The sequence below is a fragment of the Diabrotica virgifera genome, chromosome 7 (genome assembly GCF_917563875.1).
Source record: "Diabrotica virgifera virgifera chromosome 7, PGI_DIABVI_V3a".
Taxonomy (NCBI): domain Eukaryota; kingdom Metazoa; phylum Arthropoda; class Insecta; order Coleoptera; family Chrysomelidae; genus Diabrotica; species Diabrotica virgifera.
The window spans coordinates 209,428,263-209,453,855 of record NC_065449.1 but is presented as its reverse complement, the minus strand read 5'-3'; the positions used below and the strand labels follow the sequence as shown (position 1 = coordinate 209,453,855).

The following is a 25,593-nucleotide window of genomic DNA, read 5'->3' as shown; positions in this document are numbered from 1 at the left end:
TTTTCAGTTTTAAAAGTTTTAATTTCATCTGGCAAAATTAATTCCCGATCACGGTCAATAAACCTTCGATAAGGAGATATACTTATAATCTAAATTTACAGTGTGTTATAATATTCATGGATACATTTTTCAATTTTGTGTAATATGTTTACAATTATTTTTAATTTTATTACCTAAGCCTATTTAAAATTTAAATTTACAGGACGTTACATATTTGTAAAGACATTTTAACGTCTGCTGATTATTTGAAAAAATAATTTCATTTAAATTAATAGGTAAAGGGCAATTTAGATCAACTAACTCTTCATACATTATTTTAATATTTTGTCTGTACTGTCCACACTCCACTATGAGGTGCTGTAGATCTCCAATTCCACCACAGGCGCAATATGGGTTATCACTGATACCTATGCTGTGTTTGTATGCTGGGTTATACATATAATATTATATTATATAACTATTATACAACTTAAATGGTTTAAACTGAAGTTTGTTAGAAAATTGTGACTTAATTGTGAAGAAATTGTGACTTAATTGTTTAATTTGTTAATAAATGATTTATTAGTTTATACATAAATATGTTGTTTCAGTTTTGACACAGTAAATATAATATAAAAAGTGAAAATTCTATGTACGTTATACATATATTATGTTGCATTGAGGATATTGTAATTCTATGCATTTTAACGAGCCTTCCATTTGGTTTTACTTAAATGAAAATTTGAAATACTAACAATGCCCATACAAATAGTTGAATGGGTCTACCGAATAACGTTGTAAGCGCCACATGGTTTGTTTTTGAGAAGTCAAAGAAACAGTTTTAATATTGTGATAATGGTGAGTTTATACATTTTAAGGGTTAGTAATACAGTTTTTAAATACAAAATACATACTGTATTACTCACCTTTAAAATGTATTAACTCACCATTATCACAATATTAAAACTTTTTCTTTGACTTCTCAAAAACAAACCATGTGGCGCTTACAACGTTATTCGGCGGACCCATTCAATTATTGTGTATTTCTAAAACCATAAAATGAAAAATAAATCTAAAAACGACGCAAAATCGACGTAAAAACTACGTTTTTCATATCACGTATTTAAAACGTGAGTTATGGTGGAAAAAATCGACGTAAAAACTAAGTTTTTCATATTACGTATTTAAAACGTGATAAAAATTACGTGAATTATGGTGGGACATATTCACGTGATTTTCGACGTCGAACAAACGTCAACCGACGTCGTTTGGTGATAATTATGACGTTTTTACAACGTTTTGGAAACGTTATTTGGTTGCCTGGGATACACTTCGAAAACCTTTACGCTTTGATCTAACCAATTATTGGTTTACCATTTTTAGGAATTGGGATAGACAACTAGAAAAAGCCAAAAGAACAAACTCAGAACCAAGTTTAATTAAAGCCCTTATTCAAACATTTTGGGTCGATTACTTAATACTAGCAGTCTACGGCTTGACAACAGATGTAGTGCTAAGATTCGTACAACCCCTAATGCTCGGAAACCTATTGGATCACTTCAAGCCTGAGTCAGAAGTTACAAAAAATGAGGCGCTTATTTATGCAGGTCTCATAGTTGGCATAAATGTTTTGAACTTTTTAGTCTTAAATCAGTATAATCTAGGGTCTTACCACGGTGGCATGAGGATGAGGGCAGCTTGTTGTGCTGTTATATACAGAAAGGTAAATAATTGTTAAATTTTTCAGATTATGCAAAATAGTATATTATGCAACGAGAATTTAATGATGGTCATTATGATGTGAGTATGACGGTTACCAAACGAGCCGCGTAGCGGTGTTACGAACAAAAAATATATTCAAAATTTATTAATTTTGTAATGCAAACAAATTAAGTGTTAAATTATGTGTTAAAATATGGTTAAATTAATAATTATTTTGTTGAGACATTTACATTTTCCATACATATTACATTTATTAAAATGAATTGGAGGATTAATTTTTAATATCTCTATCATCTTCAGGCATTTTGTTAAAAATGTTTAATTTTTAAATTAGTCAGTTTAAGTCAGAGAACTGTCAAAGCGTATGTATTTGACTTGATATTGCTCATTGCGCAGGAGTACTTAGTTTTGTCCTTATAGAATATCTAATTAAATTGCCGGTATGTGCAGTACGATCCTGGCTCAAGGGTGAAACACTGGTCTTTGCGAAAAATCGTTGCAGCTCATATGAGTAGCTTGGTAGCGAACGTGTTAAAAACTATTCCTTAATCCAAGCCTTATTAATAATTCCCACTACTGATTTCATCCCGCTCCTTTAGGTATATTACTTTTTTGGACATTTTTTAACTGCAAACGGAAGACTCTCTCCCTTGACAGTTGACTGTCGTAGGCGAAAGTTCTCTCTGAATTTTTCGCTTGAAGACAAGAGACGTGGTGAAAAGTACCGCGAATTATTACCTCTTTCAATTCATTTGAACCTCACTCTATAACAGTGTTTCCCAAACTTATCTAAAGCGCGACCCCTTTTTGTTAAAAAAATTGTTCACGACCCCCTACTCATCACCCAAACCAAAATAGCGACAAAAATAGCGTGCCTAATTTACAACTGATGGTTTCTCAAATTTTATTTTACTTTACTGTTTAAATTCAAACTAAATACATTTAAAAAATTCAACAATTATTTTAATAATTGCGATCTGTCCCACTAGTACACTAGTAGTACTTCTGCCAGACTAGCATTTACAATAAAAATAAATAATAAAAAGTCGACTGCACATTGTACACCGCGACATCTTTGTGTCTACATCGCAATACTTTTCCATGATATTCGCGAAGGCTCTACTCCTTACTTCGCTACTAGATGGCACTCTGGAACGTTCTCGTAGCCTCGTTTTGGCTTTATATAAGCGGCGATGTGCAATGAGACCTCAGTTCGAAACAGCACGTTGTGGCGAATGCAGCGGTATTAAGTAATGAGTAAATATTTTGCGACTTACGTATTCCCGTTTAGGTATTTACGTCTAAGATAAATTACAAATTATGGATAAGTTTTTAAAAAGAAGTGCAGAACCATCTACGTCTGAAAGTGGCAGTAATAAAAAGAAAAACAGACTTTACAGTGATGAATATCTTAAATATGGTTTTACCATTATTTCCAATAAACCACAATGTGTTATTTGTGGAGAAGTATTGTCAAACGAAAGCATGAAGCCATCAAAGTTACTTCGACATTTAAATAGCAAACATCCAGATAAAAAAGACAAACCCGTAGAATTCTTTGAAAGAAAGCTGAACGTCCTTCACAAACAGCAAGATACTTTTCAATTGGCAACCACTACTAACGAAAAAGCATTATTAGCAAGTTATAAAGTTGCTTATCGCGTTGCCAAAACTAGTAATCCGCACACAATTGCTGAAAATCTGATTTTGCCAGCAGCTGTTGAAATGGTACATATAATGATTGGTGAAAAAGAGTCTGCAAAGTTAAAAACAATACCTCTGTCAAATAATACTATCCAAAGAAGAATTAGTGATATGGCAGAAGATATTCAAGCGCAAGTTGTGGAAAATCTTAATAAATGCACGTACTTCTCTCTTCAAATGGACGAATCCACGGATATATCTAACTGTGCCCAATTTATTACGTTTGTAAGATATGATACAAATAATGGCATTCAAGAAGATATTTTATTTTGTTCACCATTGGAGACCAATACCACTGGAAAATGTTTATTCGACAGTTTTGTGAAACGCACAAGTAAATATGTTATTGACTGGGGAAAATGTATTGCTATATGCACAGATGGCGCTAAAGCTATGACAGGACATCAATCTGGTCTTGTCGTCATATTACAAGAAATAATGCCTAATGCCACATGGAGACATTGTTTTTTACATCGAGAAGCTCTGGCGTCAAAAGCATTACCTCCTGAAATGGACTGTGTTATGAAATCCATCATTAAAGTTGTAAATTCCATTAAAGGAAAAGCTTTACAGACCCGTATTTTTCGAAAAATCTGCGAAGACGTGGGTGCTATATTTCAAAATCTTCTTTATCACACCGAAGTAAGGTGGCTTTCAAGGGGCAACGTCTTAAAAAGAGTATTTGACTTAAGAGCAGAGCTTTTAATGTATTTGAAAGATGAGAAGTCCCCATATGAAAATCATTTTTCCGATCCTATTTGGCTTTTGAAACTAGGTTTCCTTGCTGATATATTCGAACAATTAAATATTTTGAACAGTACTTTGCAAGGTCGCGACATTAATATAATTACAGCCACAGATAAAATTAAGGGGTTTATAAGAAAAATCGATTTATGGTCAACTTCACTTGGCAAAAAGCAGCTCGATTCATTCCAGTGCGTTCAGGAAATTATAGAAAATGTATGTTACAGTGCTACAAATTTTGAACAAGTTTATGCAGGCATGTAAGTTACTTTGCTTAATTTAAAACAACAGCTCTGTGATTATTTCCCCGAAGAAATTAAAAACAGTTACGACAGTTGCAGATGGATACTGAATCCGTTTTTAGCCGATTCCTTTCAACATGCTGAAATATCAATAAACATGAAAGAACAACTTATTGAAATATCAAGTGATGGAATGTTGAAGCTCCAATTTTTTTCCCAGAACCCGGACGAATTTTGGACCAAAAAGATGCAGGAATACCCTCAGTTGGCGAATGAAGCTGTAAAATGTTTGGTTCCATTTGTAACATCATATTTATGTGAGTTAAGTTTCTCGTCTATGACTGCCATTAAAACAAAAGTGAGAAATAATCTCGTACTTGAAAACGATATAATTGTGTGTGTCTCAAATACACAGCCTAGATTTGAAAGACTAGTTTCAAAAAAACAGGCGCATGGGTCTCATTAACATTGTAATATTTGACTTTATTTTTTTCTTTTACTTTTAAGGACTTTTTAAGGACTTTTAATATTTAGTTTCATGTTTCGTTTGATAATTAATTGTTAATTTTTATTTACGGCTTTATTAAAATAAAAATACATGATTTAACAAAGTAGTGTTTTTGTCTTATTTTGGAAATTTCCGGCGACCCCCCTAGTACCTCATTGCGACCCCCCAGGGGGTCGCGACCCACACTTTGGGAAACACTGCTCTATAATATAGTCCACATACTTTGAGAATATTTTAATAATTTTACATATATGTATAGTACATACATGTAATTGTCCAGTAAGTTTAGAAACTATTAGACATTGGATAACACTGATAGTACATAGTATGTATTTTTTTTTCGTGGAAGCCGTCTGTTGTGAATCCGTGATCCTGCAGCCACTTGGCTTATTATACATCTTCCATTCCTTTATGAAACCCATTCCAGAATTCTGGAACCCTGTACTTACTAGCTTAGCGGTTCTCAATCTGTGGGTACCACTGATGGTACATATCATTATTTAAGGTGGTACACACAACGCAAAAATGTAAAAACGTCCAAAATCATCACCACTATTATAGTTAATTAGATCACCTAGCTAGATGGGTATTTCAGTTAGGTGGTACCAAAAATAATAAAAAGTATTTGGTGGTACATGACTCAAAAAGATTGAAAATCGCTGTACTAGCTTATATAGGCCTAGTGGTTGGGTGCCATGTATATTTTGAGTAACTTCCAAGTATTTGCCGCCTTCGATCCAATGCCTCGTAGTTATGCAAGGTATGGCTGACTGTTTCAGGTTCTCTGTTACAGAGTCTGCAACTCAAGTCTCCATGAAACAGCCCCATTGTATGCAGGTGACCCTTAACTGGCGTATGCCCATTATGGAAACCTGTTATGACTCTGAGCTGATTCCTGCTTGTTTTCAGCAGTAATTCAGCCCTACTAGCACATGTCCGTCCGATATACATCTTGCCATGTGTTTGACCGGGTATACCCTCCCAGTGTGAGTTGTGTTGACTTCGGATCCAGGCTTTTTTACGTTCGCGGACGGTGCTTTTTGGAACTCCCACGGCCGGCTCTGGACCCAGGTATTTTGTAGCTGATGCTCTCCTTGCAAGTGCATACGCTCTTTCGTTGCCGTATATGCCCCGATGATCTGGAACCCATACCAGCATAACACTGTTATGTTGCGCCAGTCTGTCAAGTTCTTGACGACATTCCCACACTAGCCTAGAGTACATCTTAGGACTTATAAGAGCCCCAATGGCTGCTTGGCTATCTGTGCATATGTTAACCCCCTGCAGTTTGAAGGCCCTAAAGTTGTTTTCTCTTGCACACTGCAAGATTGCAAAAATCTCAGTGAAATAGAAATGTTGAAATTTCCACCACAACAGAATATTCCTGCTCCCGACCCTTCTGCAGTTTACCAGGTGTAACCTTGCTGTCTGGGTCGAGAGTTTCCTCTGTCCTATTCCTCTCGTGGGTAAATGTCCACTTGAAAAGGTAAATACTTCCGACTTGTATCTGGATTTCATATGGTCAAAAATCCTCATCCATTCGGCATCGTTAGTTTCATTTATTATTCTACTATGTCCTCATTTAACTGGTACGTTGCTCAGGTTTTCTCGCAGTCTATAATATCCCATTCTCGCCTCAACTCTTATAATTATATGTAAAGGAGGGAAATCCAGTAAAGCCTCCATAGCTGCCGTAGGTGTGCCGTTCATAGCCCCCGTGATCCCGAGACAAGCAATCTTTGCACCTTGCTTAATTTGATGATGGCACTTTTTGATGCACTTTTGGCCATTATCACTGATGCATATGTAATTGTGGGTTTTTATGCATTACCTTTAAGTTAACCGATTTATCAAAAACAAATTCAAAATTTATGTTTAAGGCACTGAAATTGAGCGAGCAAGCCTTTGCACCTTGCTTAATTTGATGATGGCACTTTTTTGATGCACTTTTGGCCACTATCGCTGATGCATATGTAATTGTGGGTTTTTATGTATTACATTTAAGTTAGCCGATTTATCAAAAACAAATTCAAAATTTATGTTTAAGGCACTGAAATTGAGCAAGACATCCTTAGGAGAAACAGCTTCTGGGAAACTGGTCAACCTTTTATCCAACGATGTCAGTAGATTTGACCTTGTCAGTTTACTCATTCATCAACTGTGGCTTGGACCTCTATTGTCAATTATAGTAATGGGTTTATTGTACCAAAAAACTGGATATGCCGGATTAGTGGGGATTTTTTCAATGTTTGTGATAGTTCCTATTCAAAGTAGGTTACATTTATAGTGACTTATACTTAAATTACTTTAATTTATTTATGAAATTAGTAGTCTTTATAAGGCTACTATACTAGTCTGTATAGACTAGTCTTTGTAAATGTCCCCACCAGCTGATTTGTCTTTTTTCTATGAATTATAAGATTGATTCCACCTCCAGATCCTCTCTTATCTGGTCATTTCTTACCCTGTCAAGTATTGTGATTCCTCTCGCTCTTCTTAGGTACTTCATTTCCGTCGCTTGTATTCTGCTCTTCTGCCTCTCTATTAATGTCCACGATTCGCAACCGAAGGTGAGTATGGGTCTATATATTGCCTTAAATACTTTCATTTTGTATTTTGCGCTATTTTCTTTTTTCCTATAAAAGTTTTGTTCATTGCATAATATGAATTTATTGCTTTCTCTATACATTTATCGATTTCTAAACCTTGTTGACCTGAATCTTCAATTTTTACACCCAGGTATTCGAAGCATTCAACTTGTTGTATATACACCATTGATCTGAATACTCACGTTTTCTTTAGTTTCTGCTACTACCATTACTTTTGTTTTTGTTAGGTTTAGTTTCATGCCATTTTCTTCTAATATTTCATTCCACGTTTGTAAGTTTTCCTGTAGGTCCTTTTCTTTTGCTGCCATTATAACGATGTCATCTGCAAAAGCACATTCTGATATTTCGATCGGTTGCAAATTTTTGTATCTTACAAATAGGTGTTTTGTTCTCTGACTACATTTTTTAATTATTTCGTCCATAAACAACGTAAACAATGTTGGACTTAGTCCTCCTCCCTGTCTTAGACCATCTTTTGTTATAAAATTTTCTGACTTGGGGTTTCTAGTTATAACACAATTCGTCGTATTTTTTATAGACATTCGATATTCTTCCTTAGTTTGATTGTTATTCCTCTTTGTTCCAGGAGCGACCATAATTTTTGCCTAGGAACAAGATCAAACGCTTTTTGTAAGTCGATAAACGCAAAATATGCTTTTCCTCTTCTGAGTTTCGTTTTCTCAATGGTCTGTTTAATAGTGAAGATGTGATCTTGCACACTTCTTCCTTTTCTAAAGCCACTTTGAGATTCTGCTAATGTTGTATCGATTATATTTGTCAGCTTTTCTTGTAATATTGGTTCGTACAGTTTCATCGCCGAGCACAAGAGCATTATGCCTCTATAGTTTTTGCATTCCTTTTTATCTCCAGATTTAAATATGGATAGTATCAACGAGATCTTCCATTCTTCTGGTATTCTTTCAGCTTTCCATACCTTGTTTATTAATTGTAATAATATATGTTGTCCTTGTACTGCCATATATTTGAGCATCTCCGTTGTTATTTTATCATGCCCTGGTGACTTTAGATTTTTCATTTTTGCCAGTCCTTGTGTAGATTCTTCCCATGTTATTGCAGTGTCTTTCGTTTCTTTTATGGTTTCTCCGGTATTTGTCACGCTAATGGTATACTGTGGTGTTTCGTTTTCGGTTTATAATAGTTCTTGAAAATAGCTTTTCCATCTTACCATTATTTCTTCTTCCTGTGTCAAAATGTTTCCCGTTTCGTCTCTAATTGTCAATTGAACTGTATTTTTCCCCTTCTTAATGTGCATAAGCGAATGTGGCGGCCTCTGTATCGAAACTAAATCTTAGTTTCTTTATTATTCATGTGCTTTAGCACTTGTCCAAACTTTGTATTCATAACTGTTGTCAGAAGTATGAATTATGCAACAAATCGATGACATCGTTTTCGTAAGCGTCAACGTTCTATGTGGGTCTATATCCGTTGGTACATATTTGTACTTTCCTAATCTTTATATTCATTATTATTTGTATTGAACCCAGTTTTGTCAAATTAGCATTTAACTGTAGTAACTGCACATTTGATCACACCCTAATACTGTTTTAGCCTACACCGGAAAATTATCTGCCAAATACAGAAAGCAGACAGCTTCAAAAACAGATGAGAGAGTCAGGCTAATGGACGAAATTATCTCAGGAATTCAAGTTATCAAAATGTACGCATGGGAAATACCCTTCAGGAAAATAATCCGAATTGCCCGACGAAATGAAATAAAAATTATTACAAAATCCGCGTATGTAAGAGCTGCATTCATGGCATTAAACTTATTCACCACTAGATTGGCAATGTTCTGTACTTTGCTCACTGTAGTTTTGATGAAAGGACCAATCACCACGTCAACTGTAAGTTTTAATGTATTCGATAAAATCATATTATATGGGGTCATGTGCAAAATTAATGTTTTAGAAAAGCTTTGTGTGACTTACATGCTTGTAGGGTAGTCTATTCCCTAGGATTTATGTCTTATAGATGTCTGTATTTAAACTGGTAAATGAAAGTAAATTATTTCCTTTTTTGTTTTAATGCGAGCTGCACCATTTTCCGATATGTGTTTCGCTGTTTCACTTCTCATCAGGAAGACTTGTAGTAGCTCGAATTGAAATGAAATTTTATTGTAAAGGAATCGTCTGCTTAACAAAATGGTAGCGACTCATCTATTGTAGCTGTCGACGTGATATTCTTGATTCTTTTTCCCTTCTCCAAGATGAAGACAGGTGGCGATATTAATCCTGTATTAATGGCGGAGTCTGCTGGACAAGGCACTGGGTCAGACATCGTTGTGGTCTCGATGGTCGTTGCGGCCCGATTTTTGGCAGGTGAACCACTTCTGGGCCGAGATTTCTAAGAAGAGGGTGGGATGGATTCCTCTAACTTCTTCTTCTCCCTTTCCAGATATGTATTGTTATCTATAGCTTTTGTTCCTTCTTATACGTTCTATAGTACTGCAGTCCATCCATAGTTGTCGTCAAGAAACGAGTGTTATTTTAGTAGGTTTTGTAAGGGTCAATTCAACCTCTAATCTTGCTATTTTTTGACAATTTTTCTAGGTCTTCGAAGGTTTCTTATTTGAAGCCTCATCCTCTAGCAGCATATGGACACTCTTCTGGACGAAAGAAGTCTGTTCGTGTTGAGTTCCCGTTAAAGTATTGAAGACCTGGGAGCAGAATCGGCACTACGTCCCATTGTCTTACTGAGCTCAAAATCAAAATCCTATATTTCTTTTTAATTAAAACTAAATAGTTTTCTGTTGTTTTCAGGTCTTCGTTGTAATGTCCTACTTCAACGTCCTCTCAATCGCTATGTTATTAATGTTCACTAGAGGAGTATCTGAAATAGCTGAAGGCTTGGTTGCTATTCGAAGAATCAAAAGCTTCCTTCTAAGCGAAGAATACGATCCTTACAAAACAAATCTTCGTATGAACGGTAACGTAAAAAGTGTAGACGATTTTAGTGATATTGTAAGCTTGAAAAATTTGACTGTAAAATGGAATGCAAGCTTCAGCGACAATGCTCTTGAGAATATAAATTTAAATATTTCTACTGGGCAGTTGGTTGGAATTATTGGACCTGTTGGTAGCGGGAAGAGTTCTTTATTGCAAACTCTACTAGGTACGTATTAAATGATTTATCAGCTATTAGGTATAAGCAGAATACCATTGAAGACACTGAATGCCAAACAGGACCCCCGATTACCATTGAAGAAGTCACGTCAGCTATTAAAACAACTAAAGATGGTAAAGCTGTAGGGCCTGACCAGTTTTATGTAGAATTCCTAAAACTTATGGATGAACAAGGAATAAAATGGATAACAACTGTATTCAACAAAATATACGTAACTGAAAAAATACCCCAAAGCTGGTTAAAGTCGACCTTCGCAACTTTACCCAAAAAAATTAAATGCCAAAACATGTGAAGACTACAGAACAATTAGCCTAATGAGCCACTTACTCAAAACGTTTCTGAAAGTGATACACGGCAGAATATATAAAAAATGCGAAGAACAGATATCATGGACGCAGTTTGGATTCCGCGATGCCTTAGGCATCTGAGAGGCTCTATTCGCTGTCCAAGTGCTTATGCAAAGATGCAGGGATGTTGACTGTGACGTGTATATTTGTTTTATCGACTACAAAAAGGCGTTTGATAGAGTAAAACATGATAAACTCATAAACATCTTGAAAGAAGCGGGAGTATATGATAGAGACTTAAGAATCATATATAATTTGTATTACAACCAAACTGCCAATATTAAAGTGGATGGCCAATTGACAGAGGCAGTCTCCATAGATAGAGGAGTGAGGCAAGGTGCTGTCTCACGGTCCTGTGTGTCCTGTCCCCGGTGCTGTTTAATATATACTCTGAATGTATCTTCGAGCAAGCGCTGGGAGAACTACAAAAAGGCGTATTAGTCAACGGAGTGCGTCTGAACAACATTAGATATGCCGACGACGCTGTAGCTTTTGCAGACAGTCTAGATGGTTTGCAAAGAATAATGTCAGATATAAGTAGAGAATACGGACTTGATCTCAATACGAAAAAAAAATCAAAGTACATGGTAGTCAGTAAGCGCGAAATATTAAATAGACACATTAAATAGACAGCTACACATACCTTGGTACCAACATAAACAGCCAGTGGGACCACTCAAGTGAAATAAAACAACGCATATGAAAAGCGAGATCAGCGTTCATAATGATGAAGTCTCTTTTCAGAAGCCACGATTTACCTCTTGCTACCAAAATCTCTATCATCAGATGCTATGTATTTTCTACGTTATTATACGGAGTAGAGGCCTGAACACTTTCCGAGGCTTCTTTGAGAAAACTCGAGGCATTCGAGATGTGGTGTTACAGGCGCATTTTGAGAATTTCGTGGGTGGATCGTGTGACTAATGTTGAGATTCTACGTAGAATAGGCACGGAATGCGAGATTATTAACAAAATCAAAGAGCGCAAACTAGAATATCTTGGCCATGTTATGAGGAATGAACAGAGATATGGCTTGTTGCAACTCATTCTTCAAGGCAAGGTATTTGGAAAGAGAGGACCAGGGAGAAGAAGAATATCTTGGCTTCAAAACCTGAGAAAGTGGTTTAATACATCGACAACCGGACTATTCAGAATAGCAGCAAGCAAAGTTAGGATAGCCATGCTGATCGCCAACATCCGGAACGGATAGGCACCTTAAGAAGAAAAGAAGGTATAAGCAATAGGTACTACGTACTATCATTGTTTATTGGTCTAGTTATACAATGGTACTATTGTGTAGGAGAGTCTTTCCCATTTCTGTCCAGCATTTCACAGGCGAGAAGTAAAATGCAATTATTAGATTTCCCTCAGCCTTCTTTCCTCCGGTATTCGTTTGGCTTGCAAATTTTAGAAGCCACGAAGGTGTTACCAGAAAAATGGTCCCAATTAAGTTTTAATTTGATATACTTTTATATTTTAAATTAAAACTTTGGCTTGCTTTTAACAGATGTCGCTACGACATCAATGCCACGTTATTTTGTTGCGATTCGATACTAACAGCCCGATATGCTTTAGTTGGCTCAAAGAATTATGACTTCAGAGATAATCTAACAAGGTTTGAAACTAGTTAGAGTTTTTCAGACGCTCTCTGAACTAACTGAAATACAAGACCGCTTTTGGTGTCGTTTTACAACGAAATAATTATTTATTTTTAAAAAATATCGAATTTGTTTGGCTTAAGGAACATGCAGGTATTCCTGGCAATGAAGAAGTAGATATGCCAATCAAAAATGCTTGTGACACTTGAATAGTAGCACCGATTGAAAGTAATAATGGCTTCTTGTCACTAATAAAGAAAGATTTCAGGATTAAATGGAAAACTTTATATAAAAGTCTAACCAATGTTCATAACAGTCACTATTATTTCATTCATACAACTCTACCCAACAGCATTCCTTATCTAACTTTTTCCTCTTCCAAATCATGTGTTTTCGCTATTCCAGAATTAAAATTTATCATCGTTGCTTCCCAGTCCATATCTTTAAAATAGGAGTATTCCAAAGCCCCAACGAAAACAGCAAAAGAAGAAAGAACTGATACAGGTGCACTAAGAGATCCAGAAATCAGAGAAAATATCAAAGAAAGCATTAACGAACGTCTAAACACCGCACTGATTGAAGGGGAATACAATGAAGAAAATATCAACAAAAACTGGAAAAAAATAAAGGCTGACTTAAAAGAACCTTTAGATAAGTATCTACGCAAAACCAAAGAAAAGGAAAAAGATTAGATGACAGACGAAATAATAAACTTGATGAACAAAGGAAGAGTAAATAAGGACAAAAATAAATCAATATACCAGCAAACACAAAACGAAATACGGCGACAAATTCGCATAGCAAAAGAAAATTGGTTAAAAGAAAAATGTGATGAAATAGAAACGCTACAACATAAACATGACAGCTTTAATGTACACAGGAAAATAAAAGAATTAACTAGAAAACCAGAATACAAACAAAATGTACTAGTTGATGAAAACGGAGACATAGTAATGGATACAGAAAACAAATTGATGGTATGGTCAATGTATATAGCTGTTTAACGACAAACTATACAAAATAAATAACGAATATTTCGTTGAATAGACTGGGCCAGAAATAACAGAAAGTGAAGTAAAACACACAATTAAAGAAATAAAAACTGGGAAAGCTGTAGGACCAGACGGAATACCGACAGCAATATTGCAACTTATAGCCGACTGCAATATACATGACAGAATATACATACATACAATATACATACAGAACAGGTATATATTATTATTATATAAAGAATGGCTTGTATAGCCGGTTCGCTAAACTCAGACACAACTGGCTAGTGATTTTAGTAGGTAATTTTTTTGTTTTTGGCCAATTTTGCCAAAATTGGCAAAATTACTAACTATTTAGTAATTATTAACTATTTAGTAATTATCTTTTTGACAATTTTACCAAATTGGCAAAATTGGCAAAATTACTTACTAAAATCACTAGAAAGTTGTGTCTGAGGTTAGCGAACCGACTATATCAATATTCGTGACTATACTATTGTACTATACCTTGTACTATAAATGTTGAACATTGTGGCATGAACTCAAACAATTGCAGTCTAAATAAATGTTTTATGTAAGCGATAGTTCTTCTTTTCCAATCTGTTTTAGGTGAACTTGACATTACCCAAGGTGAAATGCGAGTCCAAGGTCAAATATCGTATGCTTCCCAGGAACCATGGGTGTTTGCAGCCACTGTTCGTCAAAATATTCTTTTTGGTCAAGAGTATGACAAAGAGAGATACAATGAAGTCATCAAAGCTTGTTCTTTAGAGACCGATTTTGAACAGTTTCCAAACGGCGATTTAACTCTCGTAGGTAAGAAAATGGATGTGAACAACTAACACATATTTTTTAAAACTTTTCCTTAACGATCCTTTCACACAATACAACTTTGGTCGTTTCGACAAAACGTCGTAACGACAGTTTGCCGTACATTCCGTTAGTCCAATAAGGCAATATACTACGACTTTCACAAAGGTCGACTACGACTAATTGTCGTGCCGTTGCCGTTCGGCTGCCCGGCGAATTGCAATTAATGACAGCCGTGTCGTGCCGTGTTAACAGTGAAATACGGCATGAAATCAATGCTTGCACACGTAACTACAGTTAGTCTTGTAGTACCACGTGGATAAAAATTTGGATGTATATAAAGCCAGAAATGCATGGCGTGAAATTTTAATGGAGGGCTTTTAATGAAATTTTGTTCGATTCATTGTACGCCCTGTGTTCTCTGCGACAATAAGTTGAATACTGCCGTAACGTGTGAAAGCAAGATGAGTACGACAAACGGTCGCACGACCTCTTGCCATGACGACCAAAGTAGTATTGTGTGAAAGGAGCGTATCGAAAAGACAAAATGTTTTATAGTGTAAATAATTTTTCAATGCGAGTAAATCTGTTTTTAGGTGATAGAGGATCATCTTTGAGTGGAGGTCAGAAGGCTAGGATTAATTTAGCAAGAGCTGTGTATAGAGAGGCAGATGTCTATCTCTTGGATGATCCGTTATCCGCTGTAGATATACATGTTTCTAAACATTTATATGAAAAGTGTATTAACGGTTATTTGGCAAGCAGAACGAGAGTTTTAGTTACCCACCAAGTACACTATTTAAAGGATGCTGACAATATCATTATTTTAAACAATGTAAGTATGTTTAAAGATTGATTCAGACCAACAGTCACGTCACAGTCAGAGACGGCATAGTCCAGTTTGCATCTGTGGTTTTCCAATGAGGTAATTCCCAAGCACGGGCACAATACAGTCACAGTCAATATGACCCCATACACGAGAAGATAATAGAGAAGATAACCAAATCTTTGAGAGCCCACTATAGACCAATCAAGTTAGTAAAAAATAAGCCGTTTTTCGACAAAATTGAAAAGACGAGGTTTGACAGTTGAAATGTGTAGTATGAGATATTACAAAAAGGCTACCATCTTGGGATTCATCAATTTTTTAGTGGAACATTTTTTAAATAAACAATCAAAACGTCAAACTTAGTTTTTTGCTCATAACTTAAAAACTTGTTTATTTAGAAATTTGACGTCCACAGGTAACTTTTCAGAAAAAAAAGATACATCGAATGAGATACACCAAATTAAAATCGGTTAATAAACAAAAAAGTTATTGCAAAACGGACGACAAAATCACTGTTTTTAAATATTGTTAATAACAATTTTATTGTTTATTAAAATATGTTTAAATATACCTAAACTTGAGAGCATTATGGAGTTTGAATGGTGCGCAAAAAATGGTCCAGATCTGTTAAATAGTTTTTGCAAAATTTAATTTGTTTATAAATTTTTTTGAAAAACGAGCCAAGTTCTGAGGCTGGTCCAGTTAATATGGCTGAATGTATCTCAATAATCAGGGACTCATTTCCTTCGTTAAGATGTATACTAATACCCTATGAAAAAAAAAAGTAAAAAAAATACATGTACGTACACAAAATTATTTGTTAATAAATAGCAGTTTTTAAGTTTATAAACAATTACAATAATTTCGTAGAAATTAGATCAAATTAAATGGCAATAAAAAATACTGAAAGCTGGTTAAAATACACAACTTCTAAAAAAAATTTTTAGGTCCTACGACCCTTGGGCTCTGAGATAGCCCCTTTTTGTTAAAAAATTACTGTTACGTTAATTAACAACACTAAGATCTGAAATTAACCAATCTTTTATAAGAAAAGTCAAAGTTTTTAACAAAGTTTTTTGGAAGAAAAAATGTTAAAAATTGTTTAAACAGTATTGTTATAAAGAAAGAGTATTTTGGGCTATTGCTATAAAGAGTATTTGGGCAGTATTGTTATAAAGAAAGAGTATTTAAAAATGATGGGCGCAGCCGAATGAGAATAAATTCGCGGACTAGCATTCGCTAGCGCTAGACCGTTGCAGCTCATTTTTAACATTGACAGTATACCGGATTTGAAGCTTAATATTATATTTATATATTTTGGTAGAAACTTGAATTTTATGAATATTATTATGTTGCACATTTATTTAGTAAAATAATACTTTAAATAAATAAATTTAAAAAATAACAATAAAAAGGCCACAAAGTCAAAATATGCAACAGAAAAAAAGTTACGCGACCTTATAGACGAGTGGTACGTGGTACTCCCCCCCCCAAAAAAAACGCTCATTTCTCGAGATATCAACCACGGTGTGGTGAATGGCTAATTTTGGTCTTACTTTATACTTTTTATGGTGCTGAAAACGAAAATGAGTTTTATTTTGAATTTTAGATGGGGAAACATTGTCAAAATCGCAATTTTACCCTAAAAATAAAAAAAAGATGAAATCACGTTTTTCTTAAAATTAAAAGTTACACCATTTTTTTTCTATAAAACATTTTGTTCTCTGTGCTCTAGATTTTAACTTAAAATTAATTAAACAGCTAAATTTCAAATTTTGTTACTCAACTTTTGCGATTAAACTTTGCAATTCAAGAATCTGCACCTTTTACTTCAAGCAATTTATAACTTTCTTTATGGCAAGACAGAAATATTGAAGCAGGTTCCATTGTCTTCAGAAAGGTGAGAAATATATACTATATAAGAATATCAGAAAAAAAATATTACAATGGAACAGAGTTGTAGCAAATTAAACTCAAAAAAACGTGATTTTTTTTTATTTCTAGGGTAAAGTTGCGATTTTGATAATGTTCCCCCACGTAAAATTCAAAACAACCCCAATTTTAGTTTTGAGCACAATCAAAAATATAAAGTATGACCAAAATTAGTATCAGTATCTCGAGAAATAAGCTTTTTTGGGGTGTGCCGCTCGTCTATAAAGTCACATAACATTTTTCCTATTGCATATATTTTAAATTAATTTTTTTTGGAAAACTTCTTCATAAATTATATTTTATTTCTGTGTTAATTAAAATTATAAACTAAAAAGTTTGTCACTCAACTTTTTTAAGTAAACATGAAACTAACGAAATCTGACGACAAAATGTTTAAAAATTAACAACTTCTCTTTTAACGTGTTGAGTCATTTTGGACAAATCTCATTGTTATCTAAATGCTTCATAGATAACACAGTAAAATTTTCAAAAGGAAATATTTACAGCGACCAAAAATACAGTGAGTTAAAATTGAAAAATCATCAAAATTGATTATTCGCATTTTTGCATAAAATTTGATTTTTGAACATGTTCCACTAATTCTAGAAAAAAATTAACTCCATATTCTGATTCAGAGACCTCGAAAACATAAGGAATGACGAAAATTTGTCATTCACCTTAAAGTGGATTTTTGTGGTCGGGATAACGTAATTTTAATAGTGGCTGCCGCATGCCGGTCGCCAACCGCGCCCACTATTCAATCAGTCGACTACGCCCGCTATTTTTTACTTTAGTCGGAACGCAAAATACTCTGTGTTTATAACACTCCTATTTAAACAATTTTTAACATTTTTTATTACTAAAAACTTTGTTAAAAACTTTGACTTTTCTTATAAAAGATTGGTTAATTTCAGCTCTTAGTGTTGTTAATTAACGTAACAGTGATTTTTTCAAAAAAAGGGGCTATCTCAGACCCCAAGGGTCGTAGGACCTAAAAATTGTTTTTGAAAGTTGTGTATTTTAACCAGCTTTCCGTATTTTTATTGCTATTTAATTTTATCTAATTTCTACGAAATTATTGTAATTGTTTATAAGCTTAAAAACTGCTATTTTTTAACAAATAATTTTGTGTACGTATGTGTAATTTTTTTTTACTTTTTTTTTTCATAAGCTGTTAGTATATATCTTAACAAAGGAAATGAGTCCCGGATTATTGAGATACATTCAGCCATATTAACTGGACCAGCCTCAGAAATTAGCTCGTTTTTCAAAAAATTTTATAAACAAATTCAATTTTACGAAAACTATTTAACAGATCTGGACCATTTTTTGCACACCATTCAAACACCATAGTGCCCTCAATTTTGGGTATATTAAAACGTATTTTAACAAACAATAAAATTGTTATTAACTATATTCAAAAACAGTGATTTTGTCATCCGTTTTGCAATAACTTTTTTGTTTATTAACCGATTTTTATCTAGCGTATCTCATTCGATGTATCTTTTTTTTATGAGAAAGTTACCTGTAGACGTCAAATTTCTAAATAAACAAGTTTTTAAGTTATGAGTAAAAAACTAAGTTTGACGTTTTGAATGTTTATTTAAAAAATGTTCCACTAAAAAATTGATGAATCCAAAGATGGTAGTCTTTTTGTAATATCTCATACTACACATTTCAACTGTCAAACCTCGTCTTTTCCGTTATGTCTAGTAAAAACCTAACTTGATTGGCCTACTAACCAACATACCAAACAATGAAACATATTTGCATGTCTGGCTCGACGTATCAAATTCGCATGTTAGTGGAGTAAAATCTAAAGCCACACCACAGTCTCGCGCAGTTACTTCGGGAAATTTAACCGAAGTCCGAAGTACCCGTCACTACACAGTCGTTCAACTTCGCGAGTAACACATTCATGCGGGGCGATATCGACTTCGGTTCCTTTGACTTGATTGCAAAAACCGCCACCGAATAGCAGTAGGCCGAGGCGCAGCGAAGTCGCATGAGGTGCCTGTCTACACTCTCGTATTCGCTAAACTTCGATCGATATTGCGAGTAGTATAACGTTATACATATAGTGAGCGTTTAAAACGCTCACTATACTACTCGCGAATATGAAATTGAAGATTCTTAAAGACAAAAACGACAGAAAGAAAAGAAAGAGGTGGAATCGGTCAAAACTAAATACAGATAATGCAAACAGAAAATTCTGCACTAAGTTGGAAGACAAACTACTAGTCCTAAAACAATCGGACATAGATGAAACATGGGAAGACATAAAAGGTAGTATTTTAACAACAGCAGAGGAGACGATAGGACTAATGGAAGACAATAAAAGAAAATATTGGTACGATGAAGAATGCGAGCAAGCTAGTAAAGGACAAAGCAAGACACAGGTGGTTGGCCACAGGGAAACAAGAAGATCTCCTACACTATAAAGAGAAGGAAAAAGAATCAGACAAATGTTGCAGAACTAAAAAGAAGAAATGGATTGAAGACTTACTGCTGGAACTCGAAGCTAATAGTAACGATAATGCAAGACTATATAAACATATAAAAGAACAGAAAATGAAGAATAAACAGAAAATAGGAATGAAGAACAATCAGAGCCTCCCTCATACAACAAAGTATTGGCGACCATAAACAGATTAAAGACAAGGAAAGCAGCAGGACCAGATGACATTATAAATGAGTTCTTCAATAAAGGGGGAGAGGAACCAGCCCACAGAATCCACAAGCTGATAGAACAAATATGGGAAGAAGAACGCATGCCGAACGACTGGAATTGCGGTCTGATAACACGAATCCCTAAAAAGGCGACAAGACGAAATGCACTAACTACAGGGGAATCACGCTATTAAATACAATGTACAAAATATTAACTAATTTGATCAGACAAAGAATAGAAAAAGAAACGAGAACAAAAATAGGTGAATACTAACATGGATTCAGAGAAGGTAAGTCAAGAATAGACGCAATACACATTGTAACGCAAATTGTCGAAAAAAGTTACGAGCACGGAATAGATCTCCATATATTGTTTATTGACTACAAGCAAGCCTTTGACAGTGTAATCAGGGAGGAGCTAATTAATGATATGAACCAACTAGGCATTCAAGAAAAACTAATAAGTCTCACGAAAATGACGATGAAGGAATCCAAGGCACGAATCTTAACAAGGGAAGGCCCGTCAGATGAAGTACAAATGGAGGTAGGTGTCAGACAGGGAGACTCCCTGTCAACAACATTATTTAACATTGCCATAGAGGGTGCTGTAAGAGCAGCCAAAATTAGGGGAACTATTGTCGAATCTTCAGCCCAACTGATAGTGTATGCAGACGATATTGCACTGGTTACTAGAGATTTAAAAACCATGCAGAATATAATATTAATACTAGATAAAGAAGCAAAGAAGAAAGCGCTAGTAATAAACCAAAGCAAAACGAAATACCTCAAGTGCTCAAGAGAGAATACGAACATCGAGAAAGAAATTAAGCTTGGTGCATATACATTTGAAAGAGTACACCGTTTCAAATACTTGGGAGTGATGGTGAATGGCAGAAATGATAGAGCGGATGAAATAAATGAACGCATCCTACTGGGTAATAAAACCGTCTGGAACTACCAAAAATTCTTGAAAGAAAAACACATAAGTAAGAAAACCAAATTAAAAATTTACAAGACTGCAATCAGGCCAGTGATCACCTATGGTGCAGAGACGATTTGCCTATCACAAAAAGATGAAATGAGGTTAGAAATCTTAGAGAGAAAGATAATTCGACGAATAATGGGACCGGTGAGGATAAGTGTAGGCGAATTTAGAAGATTAACAAATGAAGAAATTAAAAAAGTCATCCAGGATGAAGACATAATCAAGTTCGTGAAGGCGCAAAGGCTCAGGTGGCTCGAACACACAGAAAGAGCTAACCCAGACTCTACGCTAAAGCGAATAACTGGCTGGAGACCAACAATAGGGAGACCAAGGGGAAGACCCAAAACAAGATGGAGAGATCAAGTCCTAGGAGATATAAAGAAGCTGAGAATCTACAGTTTGAAGGAGCGTTGTAAGGATCGGATAGAATGGAGGAAAATTGTAGACAGGGCCAAGTCACACACGCTGCTACAATAATAAAAGACAACAGCGGACTGATTCTCCGCAACAAATGAATCAGAGAGCCCAAAAGGGCGGCGAACACTCCGCCAGGAGTGAATAAGCCATGATGATGATGATATTACTCGCGAAGTCGATCGAAGTTTAGCGAGTACGAGAGTGTAGACAGGCACCTCATGCGACTTCGCTACGCCTCGGTCTACTTCCATTCGGTGGCGGTTTTTGCGATCAAGTCAAAGGAACCGAAGTCGATATCGACTCGCGTGAATGTGTTTCTCGCGAAGTTGAACGAGTGTGGTGACGGTACTTTGGACCTCGGTCAACTTTCCCGAAGTAACTTCGCGAGAGTGTGGTGCGTGCTTTACATTTTAGGCGGATTTTATCTGGCTCGTGATATTTTAGTCGAGCTAAAAGATCTAAGTGCGCACTGAAATTTTAAAAATGTTTTCTAAAAACAACAAACGTAAAGCAATGGCTTCATTTTTTGACATTTCGATTATTTAAACAATGTTCCGAACCTTTCTGAGTGGGAGGATAACTCAATTATTATTATATGAGTTAATTACAAGCAATTTCTGTAAAAAAATATGAGTCACCTCTCAACGGTAATCTCAAAACAGATGCGCCCTGGGCCTCGATTTTTGACCCTTCGAAGCGAATACGTTCGATAACGAAGCGAAGGGTCAAAAATCGAGGCCTTGAACTACTTGACTCGATCGTGATTTTACTGTGGTCTGATCGTACCGTGACTGTTGGTCTGAATCAACCTTAAATCGAAAATTATTTTTTTAAATAAAACATTGGAAACTATTTTGTTCTGATTTTTTACCAAATTATATCCTTATATTATAACATTTCGAAAAATTCGTTTAAGATGGTTAAGTAGGTAATGACTACAGGAACTAAAATATTTACGCAAGGCTTAAATAACACATGACAAATGGTTGCAGAAATATAAGTAATTGAAAAGAGTTTTACTCAATGTGAATATACGCTAGGGTGGAACGAAAGGATAGGAAAATTTTTTTTTCTTTCATGGAACTTTCTAATAGCACTCGAAAGTTGTCTTATCATGTCTATAATAAAACTACAAAATATTTTTGTTCTAGGTTTACATCTTGAGGTGCCGCAAGAGCTTTGAAAAGATAGGTTTTTAACCAAAAATACAGAAAATTTCAAATATTTTATATATTTAACCTGATGACGTAGCTAACATTTCTTAGTCAAATATTGTTTCTAATAACAGTTAACATTGCTATCATTGCTATATATACACACATTGCTATCAGATTTCTTTAGTTACAATATTCATCTTGATACTTAAACAAAATGGTTTTTTGTCTCAAACTTGGGCATGATCTTTTGGGAAGAAATATTTGCCCTAACAAAGCCATTTTTGCTTCAAGACCACAGACACTAATAGATGACACAGTCACGAGCTTTATAGCCCTTTTCACTGCCTGTGTATGACAGGGAATATACGGAAAATCCACACACTGTACCTGACAACTATGGTCTCTTGCTTCACTTATATATTTTTTAAGTCCTCGTCAGTTCTATGTTTTGTCATAGGAGGCTAAGTCATTTTATTCTTCCGTCCAGTTAATTATATCTATATCAATGTAAGTCATTGGCATTAAAGTTAAGCTTCGGGACAACAAATTTCCTTACAACATTTATGAGTTCCGATCTTGGCTTCAAAAGTCGCTGCAGATCTAGCTCCCTTATATGTTTTCTCTTATCACATTCCTTTAAATTACTGGATCAAATTATTTGGAGATGTTCGTTACAAAGATAACGTGAAAAGTTGATGAGTCTTCATAGATGTTTTGATCCATTTACACAAAATGGTTTCAGTTTGATATGAAACCAGACTGGGACATACACCTTCATCACATACATAGTTACAGTTTTCAGATTATTTGAAGGATTCTCTGTTGCAACATATAACCGAAGAAGGCGATTGGCCAAAGTAAGCCATCGTGAATGAGCTAATTTCCCATGGGTTTTTAAAGAAAGGTCAGAAGGACATACACCACTGGAGATTGCTTTGCACATTTCAAGTAAATATTTTTTATTTGTGCTTAGATCATCCGTAATCTCTAGAGTATTGAGGTTGTTTTATATGGGAACGAAATTAACCACATGAAGCTGGTTACAGATTTCAAGTTCTTTGTCTAAAAGCCCTCCAAATTTATTAAAGTCTTTAGTTTTTCCATCCAATGCATGTGCAAAACAAATGATTCAAAGGCAATTATTCATTGGTATAGAACAAACAAATCGGCCACTTCAGCGGCTTATTTAGGTTTTTTTTCTATAAAAGCAATTACACCATTGTTAATACCGGTGTAAGTGGCAGTTCCATCAAATCCGACAGCTGTTATATTGGAAATGTTCAAAAGATTGTCCTCTTGAAAATGCTCCATTATCTTTTATAGCTTCACCTGTTCCGGAGGCAGAAGTTATATTATACCCTAGCAAGGTTGATCCAGGTTCCTCTACTATTGAAATGTGCTCTTATGATATAGTCAGAATGTTAAATTGTATTAAGGAATGAAATAAATATTTTCTATTAAATATTTCTTTAAATGTGGAATTCAAGTTCAAACTTTGCCAGTTTTAGTAAAAATAAATATTGGATTGTTGTAAGTTAAAACTAAAATTATCTTGAAAGAGTAGTTTTAGAGTGTGTATTTATCATTTAAAATAGGAATTAATACATTACAATAGCTATTTTTTACCAAACCAAAATCATCAAAATTCGCAAAATTTAACTAAAAATTCTAACTTTCAACCCTTTTGCGGCACCTCTAAAAATATTTTGTTTGGAAAAATATTTTATTTGTGGCTTCACAATAGCTATAGGCAACTTTCTATCACTATTACACATTGAAATTATAAAATCATTTTTTTCGTTCCACCCTAATATACGCGTTATGGTTATGGTTATGGTTATGAGCAAGGTACATAGTTAAACTCAAGGTCACCAAAACAGTGGATTACTATAAATATATAATAGGAAATATATAATATATTTGGTAGGATTCTATCAGAGAATCATTACTTAAACTCGGCAAACGAAATACCATCTAGAAAATCTGCAAATTGATCAAATCACACAGACGGATCAACCACCCTTAAGATGAATTAATAGTAGGGATAGATGAATTAGTAATAGACCAAGAAAGTTTTTGAATGGAGACCTAGACAAGATGCTTATCGTAATCGAGGACGTCCTCAATCGAGGATAAGGTGGTTGGACAACATCAAGGGCATCCAGCAAAATGATGGTGATCATGAGTAGTAAGTGCTGATAAATTTAGTCAAATCCTATTCAATAGCAGACATACAACCTCAGAAGAGAACAGAAAGATGAATAATGGAATCGGTAACTAAATAACCTAGAGCCAAAAAAATCAAAATTGAAGATGTGAAATATAACGAAAATCTAAAATAAAAGTAAATAGGATATACGGCAATTACGTTTGTGTTCGTTGGAAATTTTTCTGAAATAGAAATCGAAGATGAAGATGAAAGTGACTGTTAGTATGATGATTAGATTATAAACGATAAATAATAATAATATCGTATGGCATTTTTGCCGGGGAGATCCTTTCGGATTGTTCCGGCGCCATTTATATCTTTAACCCTGTTTCAATTAACTAGTGTCGATGTACACTAGCCCAGGAGGACCGACGGCTTAACGTGCTCTCCGAGGCACGGTGAGACGGCTCGTATCATTTTTAAAAATGAAAAATTGATTGTTGTTGGCAGGGCTCGAACCCGCGTGCTCTGGCGTATGAGGCCAGTGATTATGCCGTTGAGATACGGCCGTTCACCTAAACGAAACCCTGAACCTTTCGTTTAAACGAAATTGTGGAACACTGAATCATAATACAATATACACTGGTTTTCCCTGTTAAAACCCGTACGTTTCTGCGCGACTAGCAATGCAAGAGTGGTGGTCTAGCTACTGGGAACCTTGCGCGGTCGCCATGCGCGTTGAAAGATTTTACTTCCAATTTTTTGGAAAGTAGTTCTACTGTCCTACTTTATACTGTGATCCGGTCGTTTGATGGACTAGCCTATATATAGACGGTAAGCCCAGCCACCGCAAGTTGACACGAAGCTTCGTGAGGTGACGCAGTGTGAGTCACAGTGTTTTTGTGTGGAACACAGAAATGATACTAACACCGCAAGTTCCCGTGCAGCGTGACGTGACGCAGTTTTCCCGATCTGTGTGTGGAGGTAAGATCCATGAACTCTGCAGGAAAGAATCACGTCACCTAAGAACAGTAGGCACAAACTGCGTTTCAATT

General features: G+C 35.1%; 1 protein-coding gene across 1 annotated transcript in view; it reads left to right on the top strand.

Annotated features, from left to right (window-relative positions):
* The window catches only part of LOC114329887 (ATP-binding cassette sub-family C member 4), a 90,108-nt gene that overhangs the window by 29,088 nt on the left and 35,427 nt on the right, over positions 1-25,593 (top strand). The window contains exons 4-9 of the mRNA XM_050655876.1: positions 1,363-1,702; positions 6,947-7,169; positions 9,078-9,373; positions 10,289-10,640; positions 14,199-14,405; positions 14,996-15,234. Coding sequence (XP_050511833.1) covers positions 1,363-1,702; positions 6,947-7,169; positions 9,078-9,373; positions 10,289-10,640; positions 14,199-14,405; positions 14,996-15,234 — 1,657 coding nt within the window. The remainder of the gene's footprint in view (positions 1-1,362; positions 1,703-6,946; positions 7,170-9,077; positions 9,374-10,288; positions 10,641-14,198; positions 14,406-14,995; positions 15,235-25,593) is intronic.